Here is an 18476-nt window from a genome sequence, read left to right on the forward strand (position 1 = left end):
CCCGATGACGCCTGAGATAGGCACAGGCTCCCCGTGACCCGAGGTAGTTCGGATAAGCGGTAGAAAATGAGTGAGAGTGAGGACAATGTCCCGTCCAGAGACAAGCTTTTTGTTCAAACCGACCATCAAAAATACCCTCTCGTCATCAGCATTAGAATGTGGAAGCACTAAAACCAACAGCTGCTTGTTCTGAGCAGGTGTTGACAGTGAACCGGGGCCCCCGGCACCATCTCAGGGCCCCCAGTTTGAGACCCACTGGCCTACACTACTTGTTCTGATCAGGTGTTGTCAGTGAACAGGCTGTAAAACTGTTGGCTAAGTTACAGACACTCATGAAAAACTGCTGCTGATTATCTGGGAAACGTCTCTAACAGCAGTCACAATGTCATTGTTTGTGTCAAACAAGTTGTGAATTTGTTGTAATATTACAACAGGAGATCATGACTTACTCTGTGCTCAAAGTGATGCTCACAGCTCCAGTGGTTTTCTCTGTGGGTGAACGAGGATGATGCTGAACAATCCCAGGATTTGCTTTTTTTTTCATTGGTTGTTGCGTTAAATCTTACCCAGATACAATAGTGCTACTTTCTGATTGGCTTTTGTGTAGCCTCTTTTTGATTGGCTGATAAGTGTCAGGCTCGACTAAGAGCTCCAGGGGAGACGCGCTTGATTCCTGCCCGGTTCCATAGAGACAGCGGTGCGGACTGATACATTTTGGGCGCTGCGGCTTATTAAATATATGATAAATAGTAAATAAAATGTGTGGCTGGAGTACGTGACAAAAGCCTGAAATGAGTGACTGTAACGCTCAATGCATGATACTTATATGGCCAATTGCTACATAGCTGGAAGAAAGTAAGATGTATATATGTTGTATACTGTAGGATGTCTGTAGAATTCACTGGAACTAAAGGGGTCCAAATTGGGTCCAGCATGACAGTGATCTCAAGTGTGCTGCACAGAACACTGACCTCAACCCCACTGAACACTTTTGATAGGAACTAAAACACTGACAACACACCAGACCGTCTCATCTGACATTACCAAATGAGCTCAACAATTATCTCTAAATGAACACAAATCCCCACAGCTATGTTCCAAAACCTAGTGGAAGCCCTTCCCTGAAGAGGTGAGACCAGGGGTCAGAAAATAGTGAAGGCTATTGTCTGGTAAACATGGAGAACATAATTCAATGATTTTTGCATCTAGATACTCTGCCTACAGAAGCTGCATTTACATCATTTCAGGCCCAGAAATTCACTCAATGTTTGTGTTCATTAGGCCTTTATTTTTATACTATTTTAAAGTTGGCACAGAAGCTCCTGGATCTACTCATATGTGCTTGTTGAACCACTTTATGAGACAAAAATGAGACAAAGACTTCTATGTACATTTTATTTGTCATATACAAGATAGGAGGATGGGTGACTTTCAAATAACCAAAAAAATGCAACCTGGGAACCTGAAGCATATCATAAGGAAGAGTTTACTACTTTGCACAAACTTGCGCTTAAAGCTAGCGGCATCTTGTGATCAAAATTAGTACCACTAATCCTCTAGGAGGATCAGGTGCTAAGTTTTGGGCTTCCGGTTACCAAACCAGTGCATTTCAGTGCTTTGAGTAAAAGTACAGCAATGTTGCTATTTAAAAGATAAAGCAAACTGGTAAGATCAACAATGATTAAAAAGAAAATCTCAGAAAAATGTCTTTTATATCATACTTCTATGTTAGAATTCAAGTATTTACAATAAATCTTTAGACAAACAAACACTCATACTTCTTCCCTTTACATTTAACCTAACCCAAGTTCATCATCTGTTAACTCACAGACACAGACTGGGAAATGTAAGAAATAATTTGATTTACTGTAACAATCATTAATATAACAATAATTCAGTAACATCAGTCATTAATGTACTCCAATACTCAACATGTGTCTATACTTAAGCCAGAGCTTGCATTTCTATTGAATCAGTTTCTATAGAGACAATGTCAATTGTGAGACAATGTCAATTGTTAAAAGCGCTATAAAATAAATTTGAACTGAATTGAATTGAACTATAGCAGTCATGTGTTTGTGCCAAATTGAAGCGTCGGACGTTGTGTTTTGCTTTTTTTGAAACACGCCTCGTGCCATCATGCCATCATGCCATCCAACTCCAGTCTGGTTTCTAACTTGTCATAATAGAATTGTGTTGATTCTCTTGAAGATTTAAGATTTTGTTCTATTTTTCTGTATACTTAATCTTTAAACAGTAAGGCAGACACTGACAGTGCTGTCGCCTTGGCAACTGTCCGTTAGACAGTCCGGCATCCTGTTTAGTCAGTTTCCGTCCAATCGATTCACCACTACGCTATTTACACTTTGTTTTTTTTTTGTCTTTGTTTTTCCTAGTCCACCTTTATTACAGTTCTGTGTCATCCCCCACCTCTTCTCCATCTTCCTGTAGTGAGACAAGCTTGTACTGCTCTAAAGCCCCGGGCAGAAAGGCGCTGTCGTCATCTGGAGCAGCGTGATGATTGTTGAGTTCTGGTTCATTGGTACTACATTTGGTGTATTGGTCTCTGTGATGCTCAGCTCCTCCTTCTGCCTGTGACTGACCTTGTTTATGGCTGAAGAAGGAATGTATGTAGACAGCAGGCACTGGAATAGAGGCAACGGTGATGAGCAATGCGAGCATCACCAAGGCCCAACCCGGGTATCCCAGGCTGCTCTCAGAGGCCTATGAGAGAGAACGTGAGAAACTGAATCTGAAACTTGAAAGCATGTAAATTCAGGCACAGCATTTTAATGCAGCTGAAGTAGATGTAAAAAGAAGCTCCCAATATTGAACAGCATGCAGTTAGAATATCCCAAAATATAAAACCACTGTATAAAAATACAGACCCTACCACTGACAGCTTTTAGGAGGTTGCCTCAAGCAACTAAATTTAGCAGTCACAGATTCTACAGGGCTTTACATGTAGCTCATGTGCTGTTATAAAGCATCTTAAATAACCTTAAGAGGATTGAGCAATCAGATATAAACACTTTAAATAAATCGAGTGGGTTTATAAATGCATTTTCATGTTACCTAATATATCCAAATATAAGTCACAAACTGGTCTGTGTCTTAATTCTTAAGTTTACAAACGTGATTTTTTTGAAGTTTTATACATGTAAAATACTGTAAATCTATTCCGTCAAAAGTATCTTCATCTCTTCACCCCTGATGAGGTCAATCTGTAGAGTAACGATCATTAAATGGAGCTTGCTATGTGGTTTACCGTGGTGTGGTTCCACGCTGTGTAAGTGGGCCACTTGAAGAACATACGCAGCAGGCTAGCAGTCAGCAGACCCACCATAGCCAGCAGACACACGTACTTCCACAAGTACTTATAGATGGCTGGAGGACGCCATTTCAGCATCACCTCCATGTCATCCAGAAACCTGACACGAGACAGAATAAAGTAATGAACGATATGAAGACAATTTTGATCTGTGCTGGATTACTATGGCAACAATTCACAATTTTTGTTTATAGGAAATTCACATAATTATTCAAATAATTCCCATTCATGCATAAATTATTTAAACACATATCTAGATTCCCTAAAGTCAGTGATATGTATAATAAATAATATTTTGTTCCACTGCAACAGCGTGTGAGCTCCTTATCTCTTGTATATCAGGCATTTACTACAGTGGATAAAAAAATGAGGTTGAAAGCATCCAGTTTAGCACTAGTCTTACCGATCAGCTCCATAGACCCAAGCCACGCTGATTGTCTCGAAGATGACAACGATTATGAGAGGTAAAGTAGCAGAATAATCATCGAACATGGTCACAAAGTAGTTCCCACTGCGCTGAGTAAAGAGCAGACCAATCAGGAAGCCCAGAATACAGCTGAACACTGAAATCCAGAAATGCTATCAATATCTTGTCTGTGCAACACAGAAATCTTTGTATGTCTGTCATGGACAGTGTGTGTGTGTATGTGTGTGTATACTTGTGAGTAGTGTCTTGTGGCGACCCAGCAGTTTAAAGTTGTCCATGAGTGGCGTGAGGATGCCCTGCATGGTGCCGAACATGGTGGTCATACCCAGGTTCAGGAGCATGAGGAAAAACAATGCTGACCAGAATGGGCTCCCTGGGAAGAGCGCCATGGCCTCGGTGAATGCTATAAATGCCAATCCAGTCCCTTCCACTCCCTGAGCAAGACAAATATCAGTGTAGCCTTTAGTACAACATACTGTATTAGATCATTCAAGGTGGAAGTCAGATATTACATGCTACTATAGCACAGCTTCAAAATCATCAAATGATTGATTGTGATTGGTCAGAAAATCCATCTAGACATCTTCTGCAGCACTTTGCAAGCAGCCTGGAGAACATCCTATGGGGCTCAAGACACAAAACAGGGGACACCCTGGACGAGGCCAATCAGTCTAGAATAAGTCTTTGACTAGGGGAGGAAACCAAAGTACATGGAGGAAACCAAACCCCAAGGGTACAAAGAAAACATTAACCACGAAACCTTGTCAGAAATATTGATTAACTTTCTATAACTTCTTATTATGTTAAAGAAACTGTTATGTATACAGGTAAATATCCAAGCAGCAATTTAATGATAGCTCAAGAAATTGCACAATTGGATGATGCATGTGCCTCATAACTCAGTTGATAAACATTTTTAGATGGATAAAGCTGTAAGGTTTCCTTGCAGTTTCTTTGAAAAATGCATGTGTGTCGTATTAAGAGAAGAGCAACTATAAATAAATAAAAATGATTTTTAGGGCCTGAGCACCGAATGGTGCGAAGCCCTATTGTTTTTCCTCAGGAGTTTTTTTTTTTTTTTTCCCACACATTGGCCAATTGGGGTCCCTTAACATGCTCGAAAACTCTTGAAATTTGGCACACACGTCAGAGTCGTGCGACACTAGGATTGGACAAAGGTTGGAATACGGGCGTGGCAGGGGGGCTCTGTAGCGCCCCCTGTAATGCAAAAACAAACATTGGTGCACAGATCGGGCAATTATGTACGCACATGTACGAGAGTTGGTACGCATATAGATCTCATCGACCCGAACAACTTTCACGCTCTAAACTATGAGCTCTGCCCAACAGGAAGTCGGCCATTTTGGATTGTTTTATAAATGCATGCGGTGAACTTTTAAATACTCCTCCTAGGGAATTCATGCGATTGACATCAAATGTGGTGAACATGATGCCGAGACATTGCACTGATTTTTGATATCTCGAACGGTGCTGCCATGGCGAGGTGACAAAGTTATGGCGAATTCAGAGAAACAGGAAGTGTCTAATATCTAAAGCAAAAAATGTCTTATTGGGATGACACGCGGTGTGTATGTTCGGCCAAGGATTCCGATCGCATCGATGTGCCTATTGTGAATCTCGGACATAGCGCCACCAACAGGCCCCAGGAAGTGTGTCAGTCACAAAGGTGGATTTTTTCACAGTTGCATACAATGAACTTTTAAATACTCCTCCTAGAGGATTCATGCGATTGACACCAAAAGTGGTCAAGATGATGCCGAGACGTTGTAGATGATAAATTGCGTAGGGATTTTGATATCTCAAACGCTGTTCCCATGGCAACGCATCAAACTTTACTTTCTTTTTCAGTCATATTTAAGCTCTTGGCAAGCACTTTGGGTGCCTTAAAATGCTCGAAAACACCGGAGATTTGGCACAGACGTCAAAGTCGTCTGCCATTAGGACCGGTCAAAGGCTGGAACATATGCGTGGCAGTAGGGCTCTGTAGCGCCCCCTGAATTGGAAAAATAAATATTGGTGCACAGATCGGCCAAACATGTACGCACATGTACGAGAGTTGGTATGTATACTGTATAGAGCTCATCGACCCGAAAAAATTTCACAATCAAACCTATTAGCTCCGCCCAACAGGAAGTCGGCCATTTTGGATGGTTTCAAAAGTGCCTGTGGTGAACTTTTAAATACTCCTCCTAGGACATTCATGCGATTGACACCAAAAGTGGTGAACATGATGCCGAGACATTGCACTTGCTAAATTGCGAAGGGATTTTTGATATCTCGAACGGTGCTGCCATGGCGAGGCGACAAAGTTATGGCGAATTCAGAGAAACAGGAAGTGTCTAATATCTAAAGCAAAAAATGTCTTATTGGGATGACACGCAGTGTGTATGTTCGGCCAAGGATTCCGATCGCATCGATGTGCCTATTGTGAATCTCGGACATAGCGCCACCAACAGGCACCAGGAAGTGTGTCAGTCACAAAGGTGGATTTTTTCACAGTTGCATGCAATGAACTTTTAAATACTCCTCCTAGAGGATTTATGCGATTGACACCAAAAGTGGTCAACATGATGCTTAGACGTTGTAGATGATAAATTGCCTAGGGATTTTTGATATCTTGAATGCTGTTCTCATGGCAACGCGTCAAACTTTACTTTCTTTTTCAGGCATATTTAAGGCTTTTGGCGTGCTTAGATTAACTTGAAATTTGACACATACATCACATTTGTCAGCTGTTAAGTGTGGACAAAAAGGTCAGACAAAGGTGTGTCTCTTAAGTGGCTCACTAGTGCCCCCATTTGTCTAAAATGTGGGGTTTCATTTACCTACAGTCCCCAAATGGGTCAGTAACAACATAAAATAGTCCACTGATATTTACCCACTTGATGCACTTGCCCACCGTGCATTGTTTTCTGGAAGGCACCGTATAGCGATGAAAAAACGTGCGAAGGCCCGTCATCGCTGCTTGCAGCTATATTTTTAAATTGTGATTTGTTTCTATTTTTTTTTGGATGTGTTTTTCATTGATGCTTTATTATGTTTACAGCAACATAATTTAAATAATTCCATGTTTTAACGACAGTTGTAATAAAGGATCCTATAATAATGCTGAATGGTCTATAAATGAATTAACACCATAACATATAACATCATGTGTTGCTCCATAAAGCTAATTACCTAAGTAACTAAGTAAATAACTAACTCAATAAATAAACAATCAATCATGCAACTGTTGTGACTGACACACTTCCTGGCGCCTGTTGGTGGCGCTATGTCCGAGATTCACAATAGGCACATCGATGCGATCGGAATCCTTGGCCGAACATACACACCGCGTGTCATCCCAATAAGACATTTTTTGCTTTAGATATTAGACACTTTCTGTTTCTCTGAATTCGCCATAATTTTGTCGCCTCGCCATGGCAGCACCGTTCGAGATATCGAAACTCACTTCGCAATTTAGCAAGTGCAATGTCTCGGCATCATGTTCACCACTTTTGGTGTCAATCGCATGAATCCTCTAGGAGGAGTATTTAAAAGTTCATTGCATGCAACTGTGAAAAAATCCACCTTTGTGACTGACACACTTCCTGGGGCCTGTTGGTGGCGCTATACCCGGGACTCACAATAAGCACATCGATGCGATCGGAATCCTTGGCCGAACATACACACCGCGTGTCATCACAATAAGACATTTTTTGCTTTAGATATTAGACACTTTCTGTTTCTCTGAATTCGCCATAACTTTGTCGCCTCGCCATGGCAGCACCGTTCGAGATATCAAAAATCCCTTCGCAATTTAGCAAGTGCAATGTCTTGGCATCATGTTCACCACTTTTGGTGTCAATCGCATGAATTCCCTAGGAGGAGTATTTAAAAGTTCACCACATGCAACTGTTGTGACTGACACACTTCCTGGCGCCTGTTGGTGGCGCTATGTCCGAGATTCACAATAGGCACATCGATGCGATCGGAATCCTTGGCCGAACATACACACCGCGTGTCATCCCAATAAGACATTTTTTGCTTTAGATATTAGACACTTCCTGTTTCTCTGAATTCGCCATAACTTTGTCGCCTCGCCATGGCAGCACCGTTCGAGATATCAAAAATCCCTTCGCAATTTAGCAAGTGCAATGTCTTGGCATCATGTTCACAACGTTTGATGTCAATCGCATGAATTCCCTAGGAGGAGTATTTAAAAGTTCACCGCATGCACTTATAAAATAATCGTAGAAATCTCACTGCAGACACAAACCCTGCTCATTTCTCTCTCCAGGTTACAATCGGTGATATTTGGTGCTAAGGTCCCATAAACCTTGTACCACTCCTGGTAATCCTTCAATTCCACAGATCTCGGGTCGGATATGTTGAACCATGATTTCCAATCCTGAGCTGCGTCTGGAGATGCCATCGCTGAAATTTTACTCATATTACTGCAAGATAAGAAAACCAGGATCAAATTTTATCACTAGGACACAAATTAAGGCTGAAATAAGAGCGACATAATCAACGGTATAAATAAAGAGTCACTGCTCGCACACTTACTCCACGACACATCCCAGGGCAATATTTTTGGCTCGGAAGCCGAGCACCGCGAAGACGACCAGCGAGGCCAGGACCGAGGTCATGAAGTTGATGCCTGAAACCATGAAGGCGTCCCGGTGGCAGTTGTTGTTGATTGGGTTGTAGGAGGAGTACGCTATCACAGATCCGTAGCCCAAACCCAGAGAAAAGAAAACCTGAGTGGCCGCCTGTCGCCAGACCTGCACCTCACCCCAGATCTCTAACTATGTCAAACACAAAGAAACATTTGTGGTGGTTAAATACGATACTAAAATATTAAGAAAACAAGAATATGATACAAGAAGTTTTGTTTAACTGATGCAAAAGCCTAAGACAAGCTGTTAGTTCAACTGATTCACGTTGTATTTATTCAGTCATGATTGTTGACATGATATATATGCAAAAAAAGAACATAAAGCCAGGATTGAGGAAAAAACAGTGTTGAACAAATGTTAGATTATGAATAGTCAGGATTCAGTTTATTTAAAGTTTACAATAACTCAAATATAATATATGAATTAAAAAGTCGATTACACATTGCAAGAAAAGTTTATGATGTTAAAAAAAACAAATTATTTGCAATTGCAGCACTTAAAATATTCAGGTAGGTTATTTCAAGCCAGGAGCGCTCAGAGTAAACATAAATATACCTGAATGGAAAAGTACACATGACTGTGCTTCAGTGCCTGGGTTAGCTCCCTGCTTGAGAAATCAGACCCGGGCCTCGTCAACCAGAGCACGGGATACTAATGCTGGATCACAAGGAGACTTGAGACGGACTCCATGATAAAAGCTACAATTTCTACACTTTCACCTGTTTCAGATTTAAATACATCTAATTAAAGCTTTTATTATCTGATTATTAAGACCATATTATGGGGTCACTCGTGGTTATTGAGTAACCATGAGTAAATATCTGTATGTAGCTACAATGTTGTTGTTGTCCTTTGACTGCACTTCGTTCGGGATCACCACAGCGGATCACCAGTTCTGCATATTTCATTTTGGCACAGGTTTTAGGATGGGTGCCTTACCTGACGCAACCATCCCATTTTATCCAGGCTTGGGACCGGTACTGAGAGTTGGCTGGGGTAAGTCCCTGCTTGGGAATTGAACCCAGACTGCAGCAGTGAGAGCGCAGGATCCTGTGTTGACTGTATGTTGAAAGCCCTACTAACAGCAGCTGTTTGAGAACATTATATTCTACAACCAAAAGTGTTGGTAGTGTTGCGTGTTCAATCTTTACTCACTTTTGGAAAGAACATGTAGGTGAGTCCGTCGATGGCTCCATCCAGCATCAGCCCTCTGATGAGAAAGCAGAATAGCACGGCGTACGGAAAAATAGACGAGAAGTACATCACCTGGAAGTGGAAAACACAAGAGCATGAGGAATATTGGAGAACAATTTTCAGCTAAATATATGCTGTTGGCCCTAGATTGAGTTAGAGATGCTGTAAGAGCAGTTTTTTAAGGGTTTAGTAATCTCTGATTGCTAGTGATATCAGAGCTAGTGACACCTGCACTAGAACAGCAGCACATTAAATTTATTGACACCAGATATCCCAAGGGCACGGGTGTGGCGATATACACGTGACAACTTCAAACAAATGAGTGTGTTTGTGTTTGTGCTCGGTTTGCCCTGTTACCGGTATGTACCTTGGCTGACGACTTGATGCCCTTGATCATGGCGAGACAGACTATAACCCAGGCTGCAAGCAAGCAACCGGTCATAACAGGATTAAAGTCTCCGGATTGATCAATTGAGTCGGAGATATCAAGAGCCTTACGGAACCAGAAATATGAGGTGGGAGAGCTGAGAGCACACTCTTTCACTGAGAGAGAAAGAGAGAGAGAGAGAGATACCATCAGATATTCAAACAGCTTATATTCAGGACATAAACCTGAATAAAGTGAAAACGGTTCTCCATTTCTTACTCCAGTGTATTATTTTATTTATTTGAAATTTTTGATGATGTTAGATTGGATGTTTCTTGTTTGCGCAAGTCCAATAGAAATTTTCCAACAATAATTTAAGTTACACAAGTTTTTCCAGCCGTAAATGGGATTTTTATTTATTTATTAATTTTGTACAGCTAGGCACAACATATAACAGACAGAACTCTCCTTTCACCAACAACAATTAACACTAACAATTAACACTAAAAAAAAAGTTTGCATGGCTGCATGCCAACACTGGTCATGTAATGTAACATGCAGTGAGGCATAGAGTGATGGCTGTTTCAACACCTGCATCATTCCAATACGTGTGTGTGTGTGTGTGTGTGAGAGAGAGAGAGAGAGAGAGAGAGAGAGAGAGAGAGAGAGACTAAAGCTTTATTGAGAAACAACTTTATTAATTGAAGCTTGTACTTTATTGTACCTGTCTGGTTAAGGCCATGTTCTGTCGGACACTGTTGCCATGGTAACGGGTACTGGAAAGAACTTCCCAAATAAAACAGAGCCCAGGCAACGATCACATTGTAGTACAGAGCCATAAAGAAACAAACCTGAGAGAGAGAGAGCGAGAGAGAGAAAGAGAGAGAGAAAGAGAGAGAGAGAGAGAGAGAGAAAGAGAGAGAGAGAGAGAGAGAGAGAGAGATTTATCTTTTAAAGAAAAATAAAATCATTTTATAAAGCTCCATTTAAATCACATGCCTGTCTATCTCTCTCTCTCTCACGCACACACACCACACAAAGAGAGAGCGCTTTTTTTTTTTTACTTGTACTGTAGTTTAGCTTAAAGGTGAAATACTGAAAAGAGAGAGAAAGAGAGAACAGCAGAAAGAGAAAACAGCAGGGGATTGCATAATAGTATGAGAAAGTGTTATTTGGGTGTTTTTTATATAAAAAAAAAAAATCCACTATCCACCAGCAAGTACCCAAACACACACACACACACACACACTCACACACACCACCACCAACACCACTAGCAAGTATAACTGGCAACTTTAGAATTGCTGCTCTCAAGTTACTGATGAGTCACACATACATAAGCACACACACACACACACCTCATTTTAGCTAGCACTAATGTGCTTTAATAAAAACCAGCAATACTTAAAAACATTACACATATTGCATGATTACAAATTAAAATCTCACTTTTTTTTAAATTCTACGTGAAGTAAAATCCAGAATAACTATAAATCAATTTGTAAACTGATGATGATGCGTTTAATTAACCTATATGCGTTTTGCTATGACATTAAAGTTGCAGTCAATGATTTTAAAAAAATATAGATTTTTTTAAGTAAGGCAGCTTTTTTTAAGGCTCTCAAATAATGATCAAAATACTTTTTTGAACATTTCTGTTCTGGTAAATTTTGGTTCAAACATCACTAATGTGTTCTAAAAACGTTTTAAATTGGTAATCCTAGTGCCCCATAAATCACAAATACCAACAATGTCCGTTCCTCCATTTCAGAAAGTTCAGTTGTATACTGTATGTATTACCAAACAGCTGGAATATCCGATGCCGGAGAGACGTGGCGAGATGTGTTTCCAGACACCGATGCTGCCCTGCCGAATATTCTGACCTGCAGCCAGCTCCATGAAAAACAAGGGAACTCCAATCAACAGCAGCAGCATCACATAAAGCAACAGAAACGATCCTGTAAATAGAAAGCCAATAAAAGTCAGATTTTTCTGAACAAGGTATTAAAGTAACTGTCTACTAAAACTATGAATTAGTCTGAAAAACCACATGCACCTCCTCCGTTCTGGTGACAGAGATACGGGAAGCGCCACACGTTGCCGAGCCCGACGCTGAAGCCCACCTGGGCGAGGACGTACTGTAGCTTACTGTCCCATGCAGGACGATCCTCCCTCTGTGCCACCTCTTCATCAGACCCTTCCCCTTCATCTGACACCAGAGTGATCGCGGATTGATTATTGGTCATCCTAGGAACATCTTCGCCGCTGGGCAACAGCAGATTTTCCATCTAAAACAGGTGTTTACCATGAGTGTTAAAGTTCAACGGGCTCTCGAGTGCATCTTTAAATGTAAGTCAAGTTAAATGTCACAGGTTACAGAGGTGGAATGTGGGGAATTCGGGGTAAAAGGGTGCGGAAAAGAAAATAGTAGTTTATCTGTAAAGAGCAGCATGAAGTGTTGACTCAGTGATTATGGGTTATGTAATGTGAAATTGTATACGAGTGTATGTTAAAATTCCCAAAAGATCTGATCTGCCCTCAAGGTGCCTCCTTGTGCAAACACCCGCACTTCTGAAAATCCCTTATATGCAGTAAGTGAGCATTAAGTAAATCCCTAGTTCTTTCATTTTGACCGATGATTTTTTTTTCCAAATAGCTTTTCTTACCTGCCTTCCTTCATCCTTACTTTCCTCCCAAACAGAATCATGTGGAGAACAGAGCTGTTAAAATGCTCTTTAAATAACGGCATTTAAAAACGGCGAATCCTTCACAGTCGCTCTTCGTTGCCTTCATCCCATGAACTGCCCAAAATACAAAACTATTCAATAATTGTTGTATGCAAGAGTCACAGGCATGAACAGCACAGAATTTGCGTTAAGTTTTCACAGTCCCGTATAACATTTAAAGGGTCGTTGTGAATTGCATCAAAAGTTGACGTTCGGTACTGACGTGTAGCAGAGCTTAGCCAATGCATGTTCACTGGAGAAACTCGGCTACAGTCTATGTTCTGGAATCAGACCACATGAAACAGCATGGCTTCTGTAGTAAAGCTTCTATTGCTGATTATCCAAACGCATGCGTTTACGTAAATTATTTAGCTCAAAGCAGCTCATTAGCCTAGCTGGTTATGTAAGTTGCCTGTATCAGGAAAATGACTTTTGTGTTAGTGTACAGTTACATTTAAACTGAAACAATTCAAAGAAAAAAACAAGGGACAAAATCAAACAATTTAAGAAATCAATCAACCAAAAGGTAAAATAAATCCAGTCAGCTTCTTGTTAGCAACTATTATATATAGCATCATCCAGCCCTAGTGAAGCTAGGGATAATGTAAGATAATAATATTTTAAAAAGAAGCAAGAGGTCATGCTCTAAAAAAAGGAGCAGGAGGCCTGAAGAGACTGACGTTTCATACGCTGTAATGTGTAAGAGAGGAAATATCCCTGGAAAAGAGATGGGGGTGTGTCACTGCGTCACGCTGAGGCGGTGGGGGATGGGGGTTTGACTGGTGCTCACAGCACGCTAACTTGGCTGACTGACAGTAAGCTAATAATAAAAGGAGAGACGTGTGAGATATGTTTGTAGGAACTTTTTTTTTTACCTTCACGTGACTGCTGTAAGAGTGGAGAAGGTTATGTCTCTTGTAAATAAACACCAAGTCAGTTCTTATTTTCCTTCAGTTGGTTCCTGATCCCGTGAATATTCCTAAACAGCATTTTTACTCGGTTCAGGAAAGTCAGCAAGGTATGTGGACAGACGTTTTTCAAGCACATACGCAACATTATGATACTCAGTATAATGTTTCTTATTTGACTCAGCTGACATTCTATCCTGACAGCGTTTACCTCTGTTTCTGGAACCTGAACACAATGTCCTAAATTTCACTGGCCATCTGACAACCCCCCCCACACACACACAGTCAGATGTGTAGACAAGAGGTGTCCAATCTAATCAAGCAGGAACCGTGCCTGACCTTGGCTTTCAAAATATTAAGAAGCATGGCTTCTTTTTTGTTTAAAAACTTGCATGTTCTACATATCTTCCAAATAAAAATAATTAATATTGGACCTTGAAATGTATCTGAAATGTATCTGAAAATGTTCCTACTACAAATGGTTTAGTATCAGGTCTGAGAATTTGGATCGTTTTTAGCACCGGTCACAGACCCCACCACCCACAAGCTGCCACTGTTGGCCCACTGAGCAAGGCCCTCAAACCTCTTCGCTCCAGGAGGCTGTCCAGCTGACCCTGTGTTTTGACCCCAACCTCTAAAGTTGGGATAGGTAAAGAAATAATTTCACCATGCTGTAATGTATATGTGAAAAAATAAGGCATATGAAGTAATATGTGACCTTTATTGCAATCAGGGTTATGGCAGATCTTAGGTAGGAGTACTGGGTGTGAGATGGGAATACACCCTTGATGGGATGCCAGTTAAAGCACCGTGCACACATGTTATCACCAAAGGAAACTGACACGTTTATGGGAGGCGGGAAGAAACCCAGAGGAAACATATGCAGATACACAGAGAACATGCACAGAAACCTCACACAGGCAGTTATCTGACCTCAGGATCAAACGGGAGATCCTGTGAGGTGGCAATGCTAACTGCTGTACCATCATAGCACAAGAAGCCATAATAAATTCCATTGATTCTATTAAAACAATTCATCTGAGCAGATGAACACTGAATAATTATTTAAAACCAATCAAAACATAATCGCTAACAACTTTCATTTGTTATATGTAGAAGCTGATGTCCGGACGGCAGTCTGTGCGACTTGTTCTTTTTTTTTTTAAATTTATGTAGCTTGGATTATTCATTCTGTCAATAGTAGTCATTGTCAGTGCTAGCTGTTTTATTACATTTACATATGTGTACACAGTGTCAATCAATGCAAAGTAAAGAGGACAAATAAATGAAATAAGAAAAAGAGGGGATATGTGTTGTCAGATTTAAGAGGACGGTTTATGTGTAGTTTACATACAAAAAGTTAGTTCAAAATGTGATTTCATTGTTTACAATAAATTTCATCACAAATATCTAGTCTACTAATTTGAATTATTTACAGAATTGAGGGTTGAGGGCCATGCTCAAGGGCCCAGAAGTGGCAGCATGGTAGACCTGGGATATAAACTCACAACCTTCCCAGCTGTAGTACAAACCCATAAACACTAAGCTACCACATCCCCATGTGCCTTTTGTACATAAACATGCACCTGTATATCGTCGCTGTCGGGCGGAAACCTCGTATGTCCAAATTTGGTCAATTTCATATTTTTTCACATATCGATGCTATTGGTTAGTCCCCACGTGGGTCTGTTATTTTTACAAGTTATTAACCAATCTAAAGTCTTGAAAATAGCTTGAGCGCAAATCTCATAACTCCATTGGACACTTCAACTGTCCACCTCTTCCTCACTCCGCGGGAGAGCTTCACGGCATATTTCTCCTCAAGAAGAGTCGCAACGAATCAACACGTCTTCTGAGGTAAATGTCTTCAAAACACTGGGCTCAAAGAAAAAAAAATCTTGACCCCCGCTAGTTCTGGTGCTCGTCTGAGGACAGGAATTTAGCGCAAGACAATCCACTGCAACACGGACTAAACCCTGTGCACTGCGGATACGGTACGGCGTTTTTTTTAATTTCCTGAAAAACAACGGTTTTGGAGATACGAGGATTCCGCCTGACAGCGCTGATATACTCTTTACATCTGTGGAAAGCTGAAAAGCATCTTTAGAACACAAAAGACATACAATTCTGATCTCGAATCAACCTAGAACTGGAATTGGGAGTTAAACAGTTGAACTCCAATGCTATAGTTAATGCTAGACATATGATTGGGATTTAAGCCAGCTGCACTGGTCAGAAATTCGTTTTCTATAGATGATCTTAAGTGCAGAAAACAAAGAGCTATTTATCACCATTAATACTAGTTTTTTTAAAGGGACCATTTTAAAACATGAAAGAGGATCTTTGGTTTGTTCCCCAAGTTTTTTTTATAGTATTTAGAAATGTGTGGTCAGAATTTTCCATTCTTTTTCCACAATTCCACGAAAGGAAGTGAAATTTTTTTATAGAACGTTTGCTATTTAAAGTTGTTTTTTGGTTAGTTCCTCAGGGGAAATGTAGAATTATTAATGCAATTCTTTTTTTTTTTTTTACTTCTCTTTTTTTTTTTTTTTTTTTATTTGTTGACACAGGGATTTGCAATTGAACCTTTTTTTTAAAAGAAAGATTTCAATTATGTGCAAAATTTTGTGGCATAAAAAGGCATCATTTCTTTTCTTTTTTTAAACATTTCCAAGTGCAAAGTGTTTGTTCTAAAGGAAAAGTTTTTTATAGAGCCTGTGATGAATCTATAGAACAGCAGGGTTCCCAGGAGAACAACAGAAAACAAAGAGCTATTTATCAGCATTCATACTAGACTTAAACATAAATAATTATTCAGGCCTCCATCAAAATAGCATACAATCATAAGAGGTGACTTTGTATATAGAATTATTTACAGTTCATTTCTAAAGAGTCCCTCCAGGATTGCAGGAGTATTTGTGATTGTTGTGCCCCAGAAATTGAAAAGAGTTTTATTTTTGTGCTTTTTTGTGTAAAACTACTTGACTTGGAGAAATATCAACCACATGATTGTTCATTTTAAATGAAAACATGTGAATTCAAAGAGCTTTGGTCGTATGTGTGTTGTACTGGTGTCACATGACATGTCTCAAACCAAATCTGCAAAACAATCTGATGAAATTTTGAGCTGCTATAAATATTGTGGAGTTTGGCTGATTTTGTGTGCATTTCTGCAAGTACAAAGCCAACAAGATCGTGGAGTCTTGAAAAAAGTCTTGAAATCTGTGTGTAGACTCACAAATTTTGATTCGTGAATTAGTTTAAGGTTGCTTTTAGATGTGAAATCATAAATATGGTGGCATTGTTTATATGTCTTATTATAGAATAATAAGATTTATCTTTTTAATATGTACTTGGTTAAATACAACATCATGATACTGTTATAAACCAGGATAAAGACTATTATACCTAAAAATGCAACATGACTATATACAACTAGTCAAATGTACTAGTTTATTTTAAGATCACTACTCTACTATCATTACTCTAAGATCATTACCAGTATTAATTTGCAGTGAGAAAGAAAAGTGTGAACCAAATAAAAACTAAAATTGTATTACATTCTAAACAGCATTCCTGATGAAGCTTTGCATACACTTGGTACCTTCTCAACCAGCCTCATATGGAATCTCGCCCAATAATCTTTTCTTAAGCTTCCAAACGCTTAGATTCTCAATGAGAAATAGTTTTTTGGGGGAACAGTTATTATTAAAAATTCCAAATATCTTTGGTGAAAACTATTAAAACTGATCATAAACTTTATCTATGGACTTTAAACTCACTTTTTCCATTTGTCTTAGAAGCTAATTTCATCAATAAGGTTTTATCAACATTCCTGGGTGTCGAAACATTTGATTGGCACCGTACATTATATTAAAATTTTATCATAATATTTGAATCCAGGCAACAGAAACATTGGAGAAGGCCATTTATAATTATTTCCACAAATGCGATTTATACATGCAATATATAAAAAGTCAATGAAGAAACTTTTGGAATCATTCAGACTCGAGAAACGGAAGTGTTTTTTAAATGTAACGCAGCTTGATGGCTTTGCGACACTGCAGATGTTTCTGTCTTTATATGCAATTTGATAAAAAGGAAGGTTAGAAAGAAATTAACTCCTTTAGAGGACATAAAAAAGGGAAAATTTAGAGAACTGAAAATAGTATTATAGCCAAAAAAAGAGGATACGGGACTTATTGATGGCCCTATAAACCTTGTTCATATCAATGCAATTATGAACATTTTTTGTGTAATGTTTATAACGTATCATTAGAACGGCACCTTTAAGAAAACTGTAAGAAGTATAATGTAATCTAATTCTTATTGAAAGTCTGATACCTCTGAATTACTTCAATTACAAATAAGACTACTTCTACAATTATCCAAGTTCATACGAAACAATAAAACAATAAAAAGACGTTCCGGAGGAACCTGGTCTGAATGGGAACCCTGCTGCTCTATAGATTCAACACAGGATCTATAAAAAACTTTTCATATAGAACAAACACTTTGCACTTGGAAATGTAAAAAAAAAAAAAGGTGCCTTTTTATCCCATGAAATTTTGCACATAACTGAACTCTTAAAAAAAAAAAAAAAAAAAAGTTAAATTGCAAATCTCAGTGTCAACAAATAAAAAAATTCAAAAACATAAAAAAGAAAAGAGAGAAAAAGAAAAAGAAGAATTGCATTAATAATTGCATAAATTTAATTATATATCACTTTTATGCAATTCAATAAGTTTTCATATAGAACCAGAGGTGGACTTAGTACTAGGCAAAGTTAGACAATGTTCATGCACATTTTCACGAGAGCCCTTAGCTACTAGGGGCCCAAG

At 39.3% G+C, this 18476-nt stretch overlaps 1 protein-coding gene across 1 annotated transcript in view; it reads right to left on the minus strand.

The window, feature by feature from the left end:
• Positions 1-1381: 1381 nt before the first annotated feature.
• Positions 1382-18476, minus strand: part of slc6a16a (solute carrier family 6 member 16a) — a 17731-nt gene continuing 636 nt past the window's right edge. The window contains exons 2-12 of the mRNA XM_060892468.1: positions 12058-12289; positions 11802-11959; positions 10726-10852; positions 10002-10177; positions 9596-9706; positions 8328-8569; positions 8038-8215; positions 3991-4192; positions 3735-3894; positions 3269-3431; positions 1382-2724 (exon numbers count right to left, since the gene is read on the minus strand). Of these exons, the coding sequence (XP_060748451.1) occupies positions 2407-2724; positions 3269-3431; positions 3735-3894; positions 3991-4192; positions 8038-8215; positions 8328-8569; positions 9596-9706; positions 10002-10177; positions 10726-10852; positions 11802-11959; positions 12058-12289 (2067 nt within the window). The 3' untranslated portion in view covers positions 1382-2406. The remainder of the gene's footprint in view (positions 2725-3268; positions 3432-3734; positions 3895-3990; positions 4193-8037; positions 8216-8327; positions 8570-9595; positions 9707-10001; positions 10178-10725; positions 10853-11801; positions 11960-12057; positions 12290-18476) is intronic.

The sequence above is a fragment of the Tachysurus vachellii genome, chromosome 18, assembly GCF_030014155.1.
Source record: "Tachysurus vachellii isolate PV-2020 chromosome 18, HZAU_Pvac_v1, whole genome shotgun sequence".
Lineage (NCBI taxonomy): Eukaryota > Metazoa > Chordata > Actinopteri > Siluriformes > Bagridae > Tachysurus > Tachysurus vachellii.